At 45.0% G+C, this 13,210-nt stretch overlaps 1 protein-coding gene across 4 annotated transcripts in view; it reads right to left on the reverse strand.

Moving 5' to 3' along the window:
* Positions 1-2,990: 2,990 nt before the first annotated feature.
* Ankfy1 (ankyrin repeat and FYVE domain containing 1) overlaps positions 2,991-13,210 on the reverse strand; it is a 76,344-nt gene continuing 66,124 nt past the window's right edge. For all 4 annotated transcript variants that reach the window (XM_021657442.2, XM_060387368.1, XM_060387369.1 and 1 more), the window contains 5 exons: positions 12,153-12,243; positions 11,801-11,925; positions 10,514-10,660; positions 7,150-7,240; positions 2,991-6,699 (listed from right to left, as the gene is read on the reverse strand). In XM_021657442.2, coding sequence (XP_021513117.1) covers positions 6,567-6,699; positions 7,150-7,240; positions 10,514-10,660; positions 11,801-11,925; positions 12,153-12,243 — 587 coding nt within the window. In that variant the 3' untranslated portion in view covers positions 2,991-6,566. The remainder of the gene's footprint in view (positions 6,700-7,149; positions 7,241-10,513; positions 10,661-11,800; positions 11,926-12,152; positions 12,244-13,210) is intronic.

Raw genomic sequence — 13,210 nt, forward strand, 5'->3', positions numbered from 1 at the left:
TCTCTAAGTTCCTAATTTCTGACTTTTGTGACATTTCTAAAACCTTTCCTTCAAGGCAAATTTGAATTTACTATCAGAGATGGGTTGGTACAGTGAGATAAACAAACCGGATGGGCCGATTCTGGGATTGGAAAGCATTTCCTTACACAGATGGAGCATACCCAATTTCTCCTGCCCAAGTGTGTGTTAAACAGCTCATTTTCCTCACATCACTAGTGAAAAGCTGTCTAACTGCCTCACAGTTAGCTTCTGCTCCAGGTCTCTCATCCCCTCAGTGCTGAGTTCCCCTGCCTTCTCTACTCCATGGCAGGGGCAGTTCTTACCTATCATTGTTGTTCTTGTTTGAGTTTTTGAGACGGGGTCTCATTATGTAGCTCTGGCTGGTTTGGAACTCACAGAGATCCACCTGCCTTTGCCTCCTTAGTGTTGGCTTTGAAGACGTTGTACAATTATGCCCTACCAATTACCTATCTTTTATCTCTGCTAGTTTAAAAAATTATTTGACTTTTTGAGACAGGATCTCATATATCCAGGTCAGCCTTGAACTCACTACGTAGGCACATGCTACCATGCCCTGTTTGTTCAGTACTAGGGATTGAACCAGAGTTGTTTGCATGGTAGGCAAGCATTTATTAACTGAGCTATATTCCTAGGCCCTTGATCATCATTGCTCTTGACTCTTTGACCATGATGTCCTGAAAGGTCCCCAGAAAGCCCTCACTTGCTGCATTATCGCCCCCTCCCCCAGCTCTTCCTTCTATGTCTCTGAAAGCTTCAACCCTAGAACTTGTTCTCTCTGGCTTTTTTCTTCTACTTCAGGCAGTACATTGCTAGGCAGTATCTCCAATCCAAAGAGTTTGATAATAAAGAAGTCTGTGAGCTCCTACTGCAGGCACTGCAAACCCCACATTGCTTTTTTTTCTTTGTGTACATGATGTATATGGGTGTGGGTGTGTGTGTGCTGGCAAAATGTGATGTCAGCTGTCTTCCCGTGTTTCTACCTTGTATCAGGCAAAGTCTCTCACTGAACTTGTAACTTTTTCAGCAAGACTGGAATCTTGGCCAGCAAGCTCCAGGAATCCTTCCGTCTCTTCCTCCCCAGTGCTAGGATACAGGTGTGTGTCACCATGCCTGGCTTTTTACAGGGATCTGAACTCTGGTCCTTACATTTGTATGACAAGTACTTTACCACCTGTGCCATCTCTCTGTGGTTCTCCCATCTCCCATCAGCCCACGAGGTCAGGAGGGGCACAAGATGAGGATACTGCCTGGAATGGCCAGCGAGCACTGTGCAGAGATCACACACCCCAGGAACCACTTTAGGGAGCTAGTTGAACTTTAATTCCATAGAATAAAGGCTATATACCCGTTGGGGAGTGGGTGGAGGCTCCAAGGACAGGTGTACATAATTGGTTGGAACTAGTCACTTCAAGGACACTTGATTTGCATTAAACAGCATCCTCCTATCATATGAGACGGAACCCAGTACCTAATTATCCTATAGCCACAGGGAGGGAAGAGCTAGCAGGGAGCTGTGTCAAAGGCCATATATCAAATGTGGTTAGGGCCATCTGTCTAGAGACTCTCCAGATGAAGCTGGCAGAGAGCAGGAGGCCCTGCTGGGGAAAGGGAGTTCCTGAATGGCTATCTGGACCAGAAGGACTGCAACCTCAAACAGCAGGGACCTTCCAACAGACCTACAAAGCTCGCATTCGTAACGTTCCTCCTCCCTGTCACCAGAGGTTTCAGCTGTCACCTGACACAAGCTTAGAATCACTAGGTAAGAGATCTCAACTGAATAGTCCAGCTCATAGTCCAGCATGCCTGAGGCATCCTCTTTCTTTCATTCTTTTTTAATATTTAATTCTTTTTTATATAGCCCTGGCTTCCGTGGAACTTGTGTAGACCAAGCTGGCCTCAAACTCAAAAGATTCCACCTGCCTCTGCTTCCCCTTGCTGAGATTAAAGGCACGAAATGAAATGCCTAGTCCTTTTATCTCCCTCTGTGTATTCATGTGCACTAGGTAATTTCTAATAGAGGATGGGAGCAGGGGGAGGGCACTAGCCTGCTGTAGGCTTTGTCACCCTGAGCAGGCGGGCCTGGTTGTACAAAAAGGGTAACTGAGGCCAGACAAGGAAGTACAAGCCTCCAATCCCAGCACCTCAGGGCAGAGACAGGGGGATCTCTGAGTTCTACAGAGTTCCAGGACAGCCAAAACTACATAGCAAGATTCGAGGAGGAGGAGGAGGAGGAGGAAGACTAGGAGGAAGAAGGGGAAAAGGAAGGAGGAACAGGAGGAAGAGGAAGAAGCAAGGAGGAGAAGAGGAGGAAAAAGGGAAGAGGAAGGGGAAAAAGGAGAGGGAAAATGGGGAAGAAGAAAGAGGCAGCACCATGTCAGAGGAAGCAAGCCCTCTAGCAGCACTGTGCTAGTTTCTGCTTCATTGAGCTGATTTGCCTCGGTGACAGCGCCCCTGCCCCTGCCTTTTTAAATCTTGGCCAGTGGGAAGCTCACAGTGACCTCATAGCGGCTTTGAAATAATGGGGTAAAGGAGTCCCGGATGCTTTGGAGAACTTCCAGCTGAAGCTGCATCAGCAGTCACAGGGCACCATAACCTGAAGCTTGTGTCCGGGAGGCAGGAGGGCAGCAGCTGCTCACTCTGCACAAAATGCTTGTGTGCCACGTGGAATGTAAAGACATTTCTTTGCATATCGATTTTTAAATACATTTTTAGATTATTTTTATTACTTTAGTTTATGAGTGTTTTGCCTGCATGTCCATCTGTGTACCACTGGTGCCAAAGAAGCTGTAAGCTTCCACGTGGGTGCTGGGAATGGAACCCAGGTCCTTTGTAACAACAATTACTCTTAACCATTGAGCCAACTCTCCAGGCCTCACATACCAATTTTTAAAGATTGTTTTTTAATGTTTCTTGGTACTTCTGGGTTAGAAGTAGTCACAAATGTCTTTAATTAAAATTTCCACTTTAAATTTAATTTTACCTCATTTTTATTATAAGGAATTGTTACAGAAAATGAAAATATCAATTTGAAAAATACATTCCATTACACAGACTCCAAAGAAACAATGCTGCTAAGCGCCATGGTCCCAGATGATGCTGGCATTCCCACACTGAGCACCACCAGAGAAATGATCTCTCCAAACATGTGCCTGCAGTTTTGGCCCAGCTGCTGCCTTGTCCTTGGTAACACAAGGATGTCACAGAACATCCTGCTCCACACAGCTGCCAAACAGCCAAGTCAGTAGGTCCCAGCCGTTCCCAGACCCCCTCTCTAGAGAACACCCATGTCGTCAGCTCTAACAGTTAACATGTAATTTATGCCACAGGATAGGCAGTGAGCCTCCAGAGAAAGTCTTTAAGGCATCTACGACATCTGGGCATTTTACTATTTAGCTAACTGGTCACACACTCAGTTTTCACTAGACCAGTTCTGTGGAGTGAGCATGGCTCAGAGGCCCTTGCTGAGCTATTCGTCTGCTCGGCTGGCAGGGGAGCTCTCGGGCTGGCCCTGAGGGAGGCCTGTGTCAGGAGGGAAGCATACACTTTTTTGTACACGCTGTTGCTGCCTCTCTGGTCTAAGCATTTGGCAGTTCAGCCACTTTTCTTTTTTCCAGGTAAGGAAATCCTAGATGGAAGCCTGTCCTCCAGCCCTTGCCTGCGAACAAGACTAGTGCTGGCATAGTTGGGTATGGGGATGTGCACTAACTCAGCAGGGCAGTCGGACCCCACATGCCCAGCTTCATGCTGATGGGTAGTCAGAAGCAACTCATGGCTCTGAGGTAGAGGACAAAAGCGTCATGTGGACCCCACTCCTTGGAGAGAATATGGCAGGTGAACTGAGCAGCCTATGATTCAGCCTTGACTGAATTGGTTGTTGGGGTGGAATAGGCCCCAAACTCGTGTTAACGTATCACTGAGTGAGACAGCAATGAGAAACAAAGGAGTCCTCAGTGTAGGCACTTAAGCTTGAGGGACACTGCTGTTAGAGGGTCAGAGCAAACGAGCTGAAGCACATGGTTTGCACCTGTCTTAAAAGCAAGCAAACAAACACCTTAATGATCCACCGAATGGCAAGAGTCGTGATGAACCAGAGGCAGTTAAAAAGCGAGGTGAGCTCAGATCAGCACTGTTGCAGCAATTGTGTTTCAGTAAAGTTGATTCTTTCTGCTCTGCTCACTCACAACTGGCAACTTTTTGAATTAATAAATGAAGTTTTGCTGCAACTTCAAGGTACTGATTAAGACTGAACAAGAATAGCTAAGCAATTTCATGGTTAAATCTGGTCAGCATGGAGAGAGCACAGGAGACACAGTAAGTCTGGTCCTAGCCAGGGCAGTGTACAGCAGGATTCTAGCGCAATGAGCATGGCATGGTCTGGCAGCTGGGGCTGAGGCATGAGCCACACCTACGGCATGAGTACCAGTGGCCACGCCACACAGCCCCTCTCATCCACAGCTAGTCACAATGCTGACCTCTGAAAGAACAGAAGCTTGAAGCCACATTTTTAGGCATGATCTTCAGATTGCAAGTACAGTTATAGGCAAGATGGTTACTGAAACTGGTGTGGTCGTCAAGGACAGAAGGATCAACCTCATCCTGATTCCCTATTTCCCCCTCTGCACTGTGAAAATAAAAGAATAAATGTGTGTGTACTGGCCACCTTGGCTCATAGCTGAACCATAATTATCTCCCTCATTAAAGAATTAAGGTACCAACTAAATTCTAGGTCTGTGGACCCTCTTTAGGCAAACAAACAAACAAAAAACAAACAAACAAAAAAAAAGGAAACTGACCACATATTTCATATAGTTGTTAGCCAAGACTGACTAAATTTTTCCATAAAAAGTCCGTCTGAATTAAGTCACAGGCTGGGGACAATGGCACTCCTCCAAGTAACTCCTCCTTTTTAAACACTGCACACAAGCTAAGGTTAACATAAAAAGCATACATATAAATCACAGAAGTATCTTTAGAAAGTAGCACACTGGTTATCAGCACATTTTATACATATTTAGGCAGTAAAATGACTAACTAACTCTACAGCAATAGAGAACACACCACTATCTAAGAAAGAAAGTGATGCCAAAAGAGTCCCTTTCATTCAGACATCCATACTCCATTCATGCAAACAGTGCAGGGTTACCAAATGTCTCAAAGCAGTGCGCGTGATTGACACTGTTAATCTGTAACTGTATTACCAGATACTGTTCATCTCAGAGTAGTTGTGTTTTTGTTTCTTAAAACAAAATCAGTGGCATAAGTTTCTCTTTCAGTGTGCAATAAAATAAATCTTAAAAAAATTAAAATTTTGAAACAGAAACCCCAAACACTGGGCAAACTTTAAAAAGAAGGAGGCCCAGTGTCCCCAGGGTTAGTACAGGCAGTATCAGGAAACAAGGCCCTGTAATGTTGCAGCCCTGTTCAGCATCACAGCCAGACTTCCAAAACAGACTGTTCATAGTTCAGCCAGAGGCTCTGGCTGCTGGCCCTGATGAGGCAGGGCACTCCTCAGAATGGGCACCAACAGCATCAGCATGCAAGGCAAGGGTTCAGCAGGAAGGATGTGTCAGGGAAAGGGGACCTGGACCGAAGTCACACACATCTCCTTTCTCGTCAGCATGAATTTCTTCCTTCTTGGCAGTTTTCCCTTTAATTTTAGTGTGTGCTGAGGTCCAGCCCAAGCTGACCATCAGAACCACTGAGAGAAGGTTATGTGATGGTATTTTTGAACATGAATTTTTGAATTGGATTTACTAATGATGCAGCTTTAGAAAAAGTGCAGCACAATCAAAGTGCATTTCTTTCACCACTCAAGTGGCAGCAACTGAGGACTCCACAGACAGGACGCAGCAAGACGAGAGAATGAGACAGCTGCTAGGTGTCAAGCTGCCACTGTGCTTTGACACCCAACAGCATCAACATTGGTAAAGCTTTCTGTTGTTAAGGCCACAATTTTTCAGCTCTCATCTTTGAACCCTGTTTAGAAAGATTCCACCTTTTGAAAAGGGCAGCTTACTAAAAAATACAGCTTAGCTTAAAGAAAGAAAAGACTCGAGGGCAAGTGGTTCCTATTACATGTATGAAAACGCTGTGCATTAAAGGCCACGGCCACTTAGAGCAGCCACCACCCTAGAGTAACCAGCTCAGCCAGCAGCTGCTCTCTACTCTGTCAGGCTCTGCCTCTTGTCAGCCCAGGCAGGAAGACTTTGTGAATTCGCTAAGACGGACGGTAGGCTACCGGAAGGGGAAATTGTCTCCAAGTGTCCTTGTGTGCTGTTAGCTGATTCCTATCACATTTTCCACACAGGCTAGACTGGCCTGGTCCAGCCAGCGAGACATCTAGTGTAATAGACCACAGTCTGACACACTGGCAGTCATATAGAATCATCTGAAAAGGGATCACACCATGGTCCGTAATTGTTCCAGTCTTCTGGCACAGGAAGACAACTGCCAGCTCTTGCTCTACGTAAGAGGCAGGCTGGTGAGTAGAGCAGCTGCTGGGGAGGTGTCAGGCGACACAGGCCTGGACCCTCCTGTAGGCCTCACTAAGAGACTCCACCCAGAGTCAGTACATCAAAACAAATGTTGCAAACCCGCACAGGCTTGTTCAGGTCAAACTTTATAATAGGAATCTCCTTGGTCGAGCATTTATGGCAAAGAAGACGGCCGCAGTGACGACTGTGGAGGCAAAGAAAGAAGTATGAGAGGCACTGAGGAGCAGCCTGATCCCAAATGGCCAGCTAAGGCCAGTCTCTGACTGGCATCTGTGGCCAACTACCAGTCAAGTCATACCAATTCAATATAACTTTTAGTTCTTAACAAAACACTGACTAGTAGCTAAGCTAAAGCAAACACAAAGTTAAGCACAGCTGCCTCACCTGGCTGGGAACTGCCACCTAGTCCTTGGCTTCCTGTGAGGCAGTGATGACCCTCAGCGCCCAGGAAAGCCACAAGTCTGAGTGCTTTTGCTTTCCCTACTCTCGCTTCGGTGGGATGCTGCTCAGCTCTATCATCTCCCCGTTCTTTTGCCCAGCAGAGGCCTGAGGGGTTCATGGCTCATGGAGGACAAGTATGGAAGAGACATCAGCTGACACTCCTAGTCCTCTGCAAATGATGACGGGGTCTTACCAGTGATGTTTGCGAGTTGTGACTCCAAACTTGGCAGTACACTCATAGCAGTTGGAGCCATCACACCACGGAGGCTCCTTGGAGAGCATATCTGTAATACAGAAGATTACTTGTTACACCGTGACGTATTGATTGGACAGGCTCCGGGAGTAGGCCTGAAGCAGCAGGCTGCATTAGGCATTCCAAATGGTCAAGGGACCGTCAGAGAGAAGCCTGGAGAATCAGCACTTGTCACGCAGGCTGGAACAAAAGGAAACCCAGCTGGAGGTGTGAATCAGCAGCGTGTACAGGGCGACATGCAGCGAAGCAAGCACAGATCACACCACAGAAAAGTTGTCAGGGCCCGAAGGACTGGAAAACACAATAGAGGAAACCAAGACAATGGAATCAAGGAGGAAGAATCTGTGAAGTTTGGGGACAGTTTGAACAGACATGTAGGATATATGAACAGCAAAGACATATGGGATTCCAAGATTTCTGGAGTGACTCAGCCAACGGATGGCCTGAAGAACTGCAGAGAAGCTGCAGCAGCATCTCAGAAGTAGGCAGTCTCCTGGGCAGAGCAATGCTGCTCTGGACAGTGACGGGTGGCAAATGGGTCGGTCACATGCAGCCAGCACAGCCAAGGCACCTGCTGAGTGCTGAAAAGGCTGAGCAAGTATACAGCAAAAGGAAAATTAAGACTACATATTAAGACTACATTCAACACTACAAAGCTTTTAAAAAATAAATATACTAATAAATAAGTTTATTAATAGCAGGGCTGGAGAGATGGCTCAGTGGTTAAGAACTCAAATTCCAGGGGGTCTGATATACAACACCCTCTGGTCTCTAAGGGCACCTGTATAAAAGAGGTACTCACACAGGTACACACATTCACATACATTTTAAAAATCTTTAAAAAAATAAATGTATTTTTCTTAAAAAATATTTTCTTTCGTTTTATATTTACATGTATAACATTCTGTCTGCATGTCTGTCTTTGTACCATGTGCATGCATGGAAGATGGTATAAAGGAGTGTCAGAGCCATTGGAACTAGAGTTATAAGTGGTTGTAAGCTACCATGTGAATGCTGGGAATTGAACCTGGATCCTCAAAGAGCAGTCAGCACTAAGCCATTTCTCTAGCCCAAATTTAAAAAATAGAAAAAAAACAAAACAAAACAAAACAAAACAAAAATCAACAAAAAACCACGTGAGGCCGGAGAGATGACTTAGAGTTAGTTAAAAACACTGGCTGCTCTTCCAAGGGTCCTGAGTTCAGTTCCCAGCAACCACATGTTGGCTCATAACCATCTACAAGGAGATCTGGTGCCCTCTTCTGGAGTTCAGGTAAACATTCAGACAGAACATTGTATACACAATAAATACATCTTTAAAAAAATAATAAAGCATGTGTCATCTGGGCATGATAGTACACACCTTTAATCCCAGCACCTAGGCAGGCATTTCTCTGTGAGTTCGAGGCCAGCCTGGCCTACAGAGTGAGTTCTAGGACAGCCAGAGCTACACAGAGAAACCCTGTCTTGAAACCCCTCTTCCCCCAAAAAAGCATGTGTGAGCGTTTCATGGTATCTGTGACAGTCAGACAACTCTGGGGAGTCATTTCTCGCCTACCTTTATGGGTTTCAGGGGTAGAACTCAGATCATCAGGGTTATGCAACAAGCACTTTACCTGCTGAGCCATCTTGCTGGCCTTCTAAAAAAAAATCTTAAATTGACAGCTGATAAACTGCAGTTCTGGGATATGGTATCTGATATTACCAATATGTAACGATCAAATCAAGATAATTATCCTTCTCCTGACCTTAACACTTACTCATTCTTTGTGTCACAAACACATGAATTCCTTTTTCTACTTGCATCCAAAATGCTCTATTCCTTCTTTCTTCCTTAGTGTTCACCATTTTCATTTTCTTTGTTATTGCCACCTCCTGAAGCTCAGATGAGCCTTCAACAGTTTTTAAAGTTGTTTATTAGTGGGATGGAGGGTGTTTTATATACAAGCAGAGCTTCCTGTGGAGGTCAAGAACAACTGTGTAGGGTTAGTTCTCTCCTGTACCTTTGTGGCTTGAATAGTGTGGCCCCCAGAGACTCGTGTGTGAATGCCTGGCCAATAGGAAGTGGCACTCTCAGGAGGAGCCTTGTTGGAGGAAGTGTGTCACGGTGGGCCCAGTGTTGAGGTCTCATGCGCTCAAGCTCTGCCCAGTGTGTCTGCTGCCTGTGGTTCCATTTCCACCATGTCTGCCTGCACACCGCCACTCTTCCCTACATGACAGTGATGGATTATACTTCTGAACTGTAAGCCAGGCCGTTAAATGTTTTCCTTTATAAAAGTTGCCGAGGTCACGGTATCTCTTCACAACAATAAAACCCAAACTAAGACAACCTTTACAAGGGTTCTGGGGGTTGAACTCAGGTTTTCAGACTTGTGTATAAGCACCCTTACCCACACAGCCATTTTGATGGCCCTTGGCCTTCAACTTTTTTGTTTGTTTTGTTTTTGTTTTTTGAGACAGGGTTTCTCTGTATAGCCTGGCTGCCCTAGAACTTGTTCTGTAGACCAGGCTGGCCTCGAACTCATAGAGATCCACCTGCCTTTGCTTCCCAAGTGCTGGGATTACAGTGCATCACCACTGCCTTTTCTTTCTCTTTCTTTCTTTCTTTCTTTCTTTCTTTCTTTCTTTCTTTCTTTCTTTCTTTCTTTCTTTCTTTCTTTCTTTCTTTCTTTTCTTTCTTTCTTTTAATTTGTATGGGTGTTTTGCCTGCATATATGTATGCTACATGTGTGCAGTGCCCATAGAGGCCAGAAAAGGGCACTGGATTTCAATGTGGGAATAGAATCCAGGTCTCTCCAGCACAGCACACAGCCTTCTAATCTTCCTGCTGAGATTATATGTTGGCCATCACCGCACCTAGCTTAGGACATTCTCATTCTTGCTACCATGTCAAAAGAAAGGCATAAAACCACACAAGTAAGAATCAAGGGTTCAGGGCTGGAGAAATGGCTCAATATCATCCCTAACTCCAGTTCCGGGGGACCTGATGACCTCTGATCTCTGAGGCACCAAGCATGCATATGGTACACATATATACATGCAGGCAAAACACTCATAAATAAGTCTTTAAAAAGTATTAAGTAAAAAAGACCAGCCAGGATGCACAGTCAATATGATCAGCTGAGAGACTGTGGGAAAATGACAGGGAGGTCACTTCCCTTTTCATAGATATCGCCTTACATGGTGCCTGGAAACAGCAGGTTCAGATGAGAGTAAATTATGAGATTTAAAGATCACCAATACTTAGACAATCACCATCATTATCGTGCTTGTAGAGGAGGTACAGAGAGTATATGCTACTTACCTAATAATCTAAACAAGAGCTGCTTAGTGGCAACCTGGTAGTTGAAAATGTTGACTCCTTGATTATTATTCACCCCAAGGCGAACCCCAGATCGAACGATGGCACGACACAAGTTAGCATTCCCTTTCATGTATGCTAAGAGCAACACTAGAAAACAAAATCACAGGTAAGGCTGTTTTCCACCAGTTCTAGCTGGCTACTGCCAAAGGGTGGGCATAGCACAACACTGGCAGGACATCTGTTAGGAAAGTCTGCAGACAAAAAGGAGTTTGAAGGACTGTAACAATTTCATGGAGAATCTGGAATGTCTTCCAAAAAAGGGTCCAGTCAGAAGCCAGGTGCACATTACAATTGCACATGCTCTCCCACCTTAAGGTCTGTATAAAGGAAACAACAAAAACAAACAAAAAACCAAAACAAAAAACAAACACACAAAACAAAAAAAACCCACCCACTTTTCTCAGTTGCCTTCCCCAACCAAAAGTCATTGTTTTTATCAGAGTTCTTTGCAATATAACTAAATGTAAGAATGTAAGAGACTTGTGATTTCAGCATGGACAGAGATATAAAAATCGGTATAGGGAACAGGTTTCAGAATGTTCTTCCACCCAAAGGAGCCTCTCTTTTTCTGAAACGCTGGCTAAGCAGCAAGCCAGGCTATGATCTGGCTACTTCACTCTTCTCTTCAAAGTCATAACTACAAGTTCCCTCGGCTTCCCCTTACCAGACACTTCATTAAATTTTTAACTCAAAATGATGCAGTAACAGGAGGGCTCTTAACCGCCCTATCAAATGAGAGCACGGGTATGGGGGGCCAACAGCTTATCCTGTGACCTTACTAACAGTAACCCAACGAGACACCTAAAGCTAAGTCTCCACGAATCAAAACCCTGGACACTACTAGCCTCTCCCGACCTGCCTCTTAAGCTACCACACGGGCAATGATGCTCCTGAAGTAGACTATAAAACTGAAAGTGAGCTACTAGAGGGGCCTGCATTACACTTTGAAAAAAGGCCCCTGGGTATAACTTGCCACTTCCTCAAAGCACGTTACAGGTACTGGAGCCCTGAATCTTGGTTATGTCTTATCTCTACTGAAACGGGAACATGGAAAGGTCCTGGTCAACTAAATAAAAGGCAGATGAGGGCAATTACAAGAAATGTAATGGTCTACTTGGTCACAGGTATGTGGTTCTGGAATACCTGAAGCACTTCAAATGTCAGACACCAAATTCATAGTAGGGATCTTCAACAGATGCAAACAGTCAGACATCTAAATTTACATACCTGTGTTACCTTCTGCATCTGGCTTGTCCAGAGGATACTCAGGCATGCACTCTAAGAAGAGATCAAAGATGGCTGCTGCGTTCTCCTTGCCATACTGTCCCAGAATGTGCAGTGGTGATTGGCCTCTGATGAAAGGAGTTGCAAGGGTTAGACATGTCACAACTGTTTCACAAAAGAAGGAATTTTCTGAACTCTCTGATCTTAACTAAATCTAAAGGACATACAATAGACCATAAAAGTTTTCTAGACAGTATTTATTATAAAATCAAAATTACTATAGAACCCAACACTGTTCATGCATCTGGGGCAAGGGGAAGCAATGGTCTAGGCCACAGGGACCAGACACACTCACCTCAGATTAAAGGCCTCAGCATCCACTGTACACTCTGTCAGAAGAGCCCGGATGTTGTTGAGCCGACCATGCATGACCGCAAGATGGAGAGCTGGGGAGCAAATCTGCTTACTGCGCAAGTCCAGAAGCACAGATAGAAATCTGTCTGCCCCATCTAAATACACTCAGGAGAGCAACTGAGCAGCCAAGTACAGAACCATCCTTTCGTATCTCCTCCCTTCCCTTCCCACCATCAGTAATCAATGTAATCTCATGAGCCTTGCTCTCTATGCTGGAGTTTTCAAAGATGAGATTTCATGGCTTCAAAGAAAGCCGCCTCTGTCTCCATGCTTGCTCTGTCTCTCACTGTGGTTTGAATGAGGATGGGCCCCATTCTCATCTATGTTAATGTTTGGTCTCCAGTTGGTACGACAGTTTGGGAAGGACTAGGAGATCTGGTCTTGTTGGAGGACATGGTCACTCAGGACGGGCACGCCATTCCCAGCTAGCACTCTCTGGAGTGCTGTCTGTCTGTGTCTGCCTCATACTTGTGACTCAGTTGTAAGCTCTCAGCTACTGCTACAGCACAGAGCTTGCCTGCCTGCTCCCATGCTCTCTGCTATGATGGTCATAGTGAAAAGTAATGACAACAGACACACACAATTTTTTAAAACGGGCCACGTGGACCACTGGGTAAAGGCACTTGCCATCAAGCCTGAAGACCTAAATTTAATCCCCAGAACCCACATGTATGAAACCAACTCCTGAAAACTGTCCTCTAGGAACGCATATATAAAAAAAAATAAGTCATTGGGCTATAGAGATGGTTCAGAAGTTAAGATGCTGCTCTTGCAGAGGACCTTACTTCAATTCCTAGCAGCCAAGTCAGGCAACTCACTCTAGTTCTAGGGATTCTAACATGTCTGGACTCTGAGAGCAATAGCATTCACATGTACATTCCCCTACCCAGACCTAATGTAAAATAATTTAAAAATCATTTTTTAAGATGTACTTAGCAGCCCAACCACTTTAGACTACCAGTGTTGCAATCAAATTGGGAAGCTAGTCAGTAACAAGAC

Source organism: Meriones unguiculatus, chromosome 7 (genome assembly GCF_030254825.1).
Source record: "Meriones unguiculatus strain TT.TT164.6M chromosome 7, Bangor_MerUng_6.1, whole genome shotgun sequence".
Lineage (NCBI taxonomy): Eukaryota > Metazoa > Chordata > Mammalia > Rodentia > Muridae > Meriones > Meriones unguiculatus.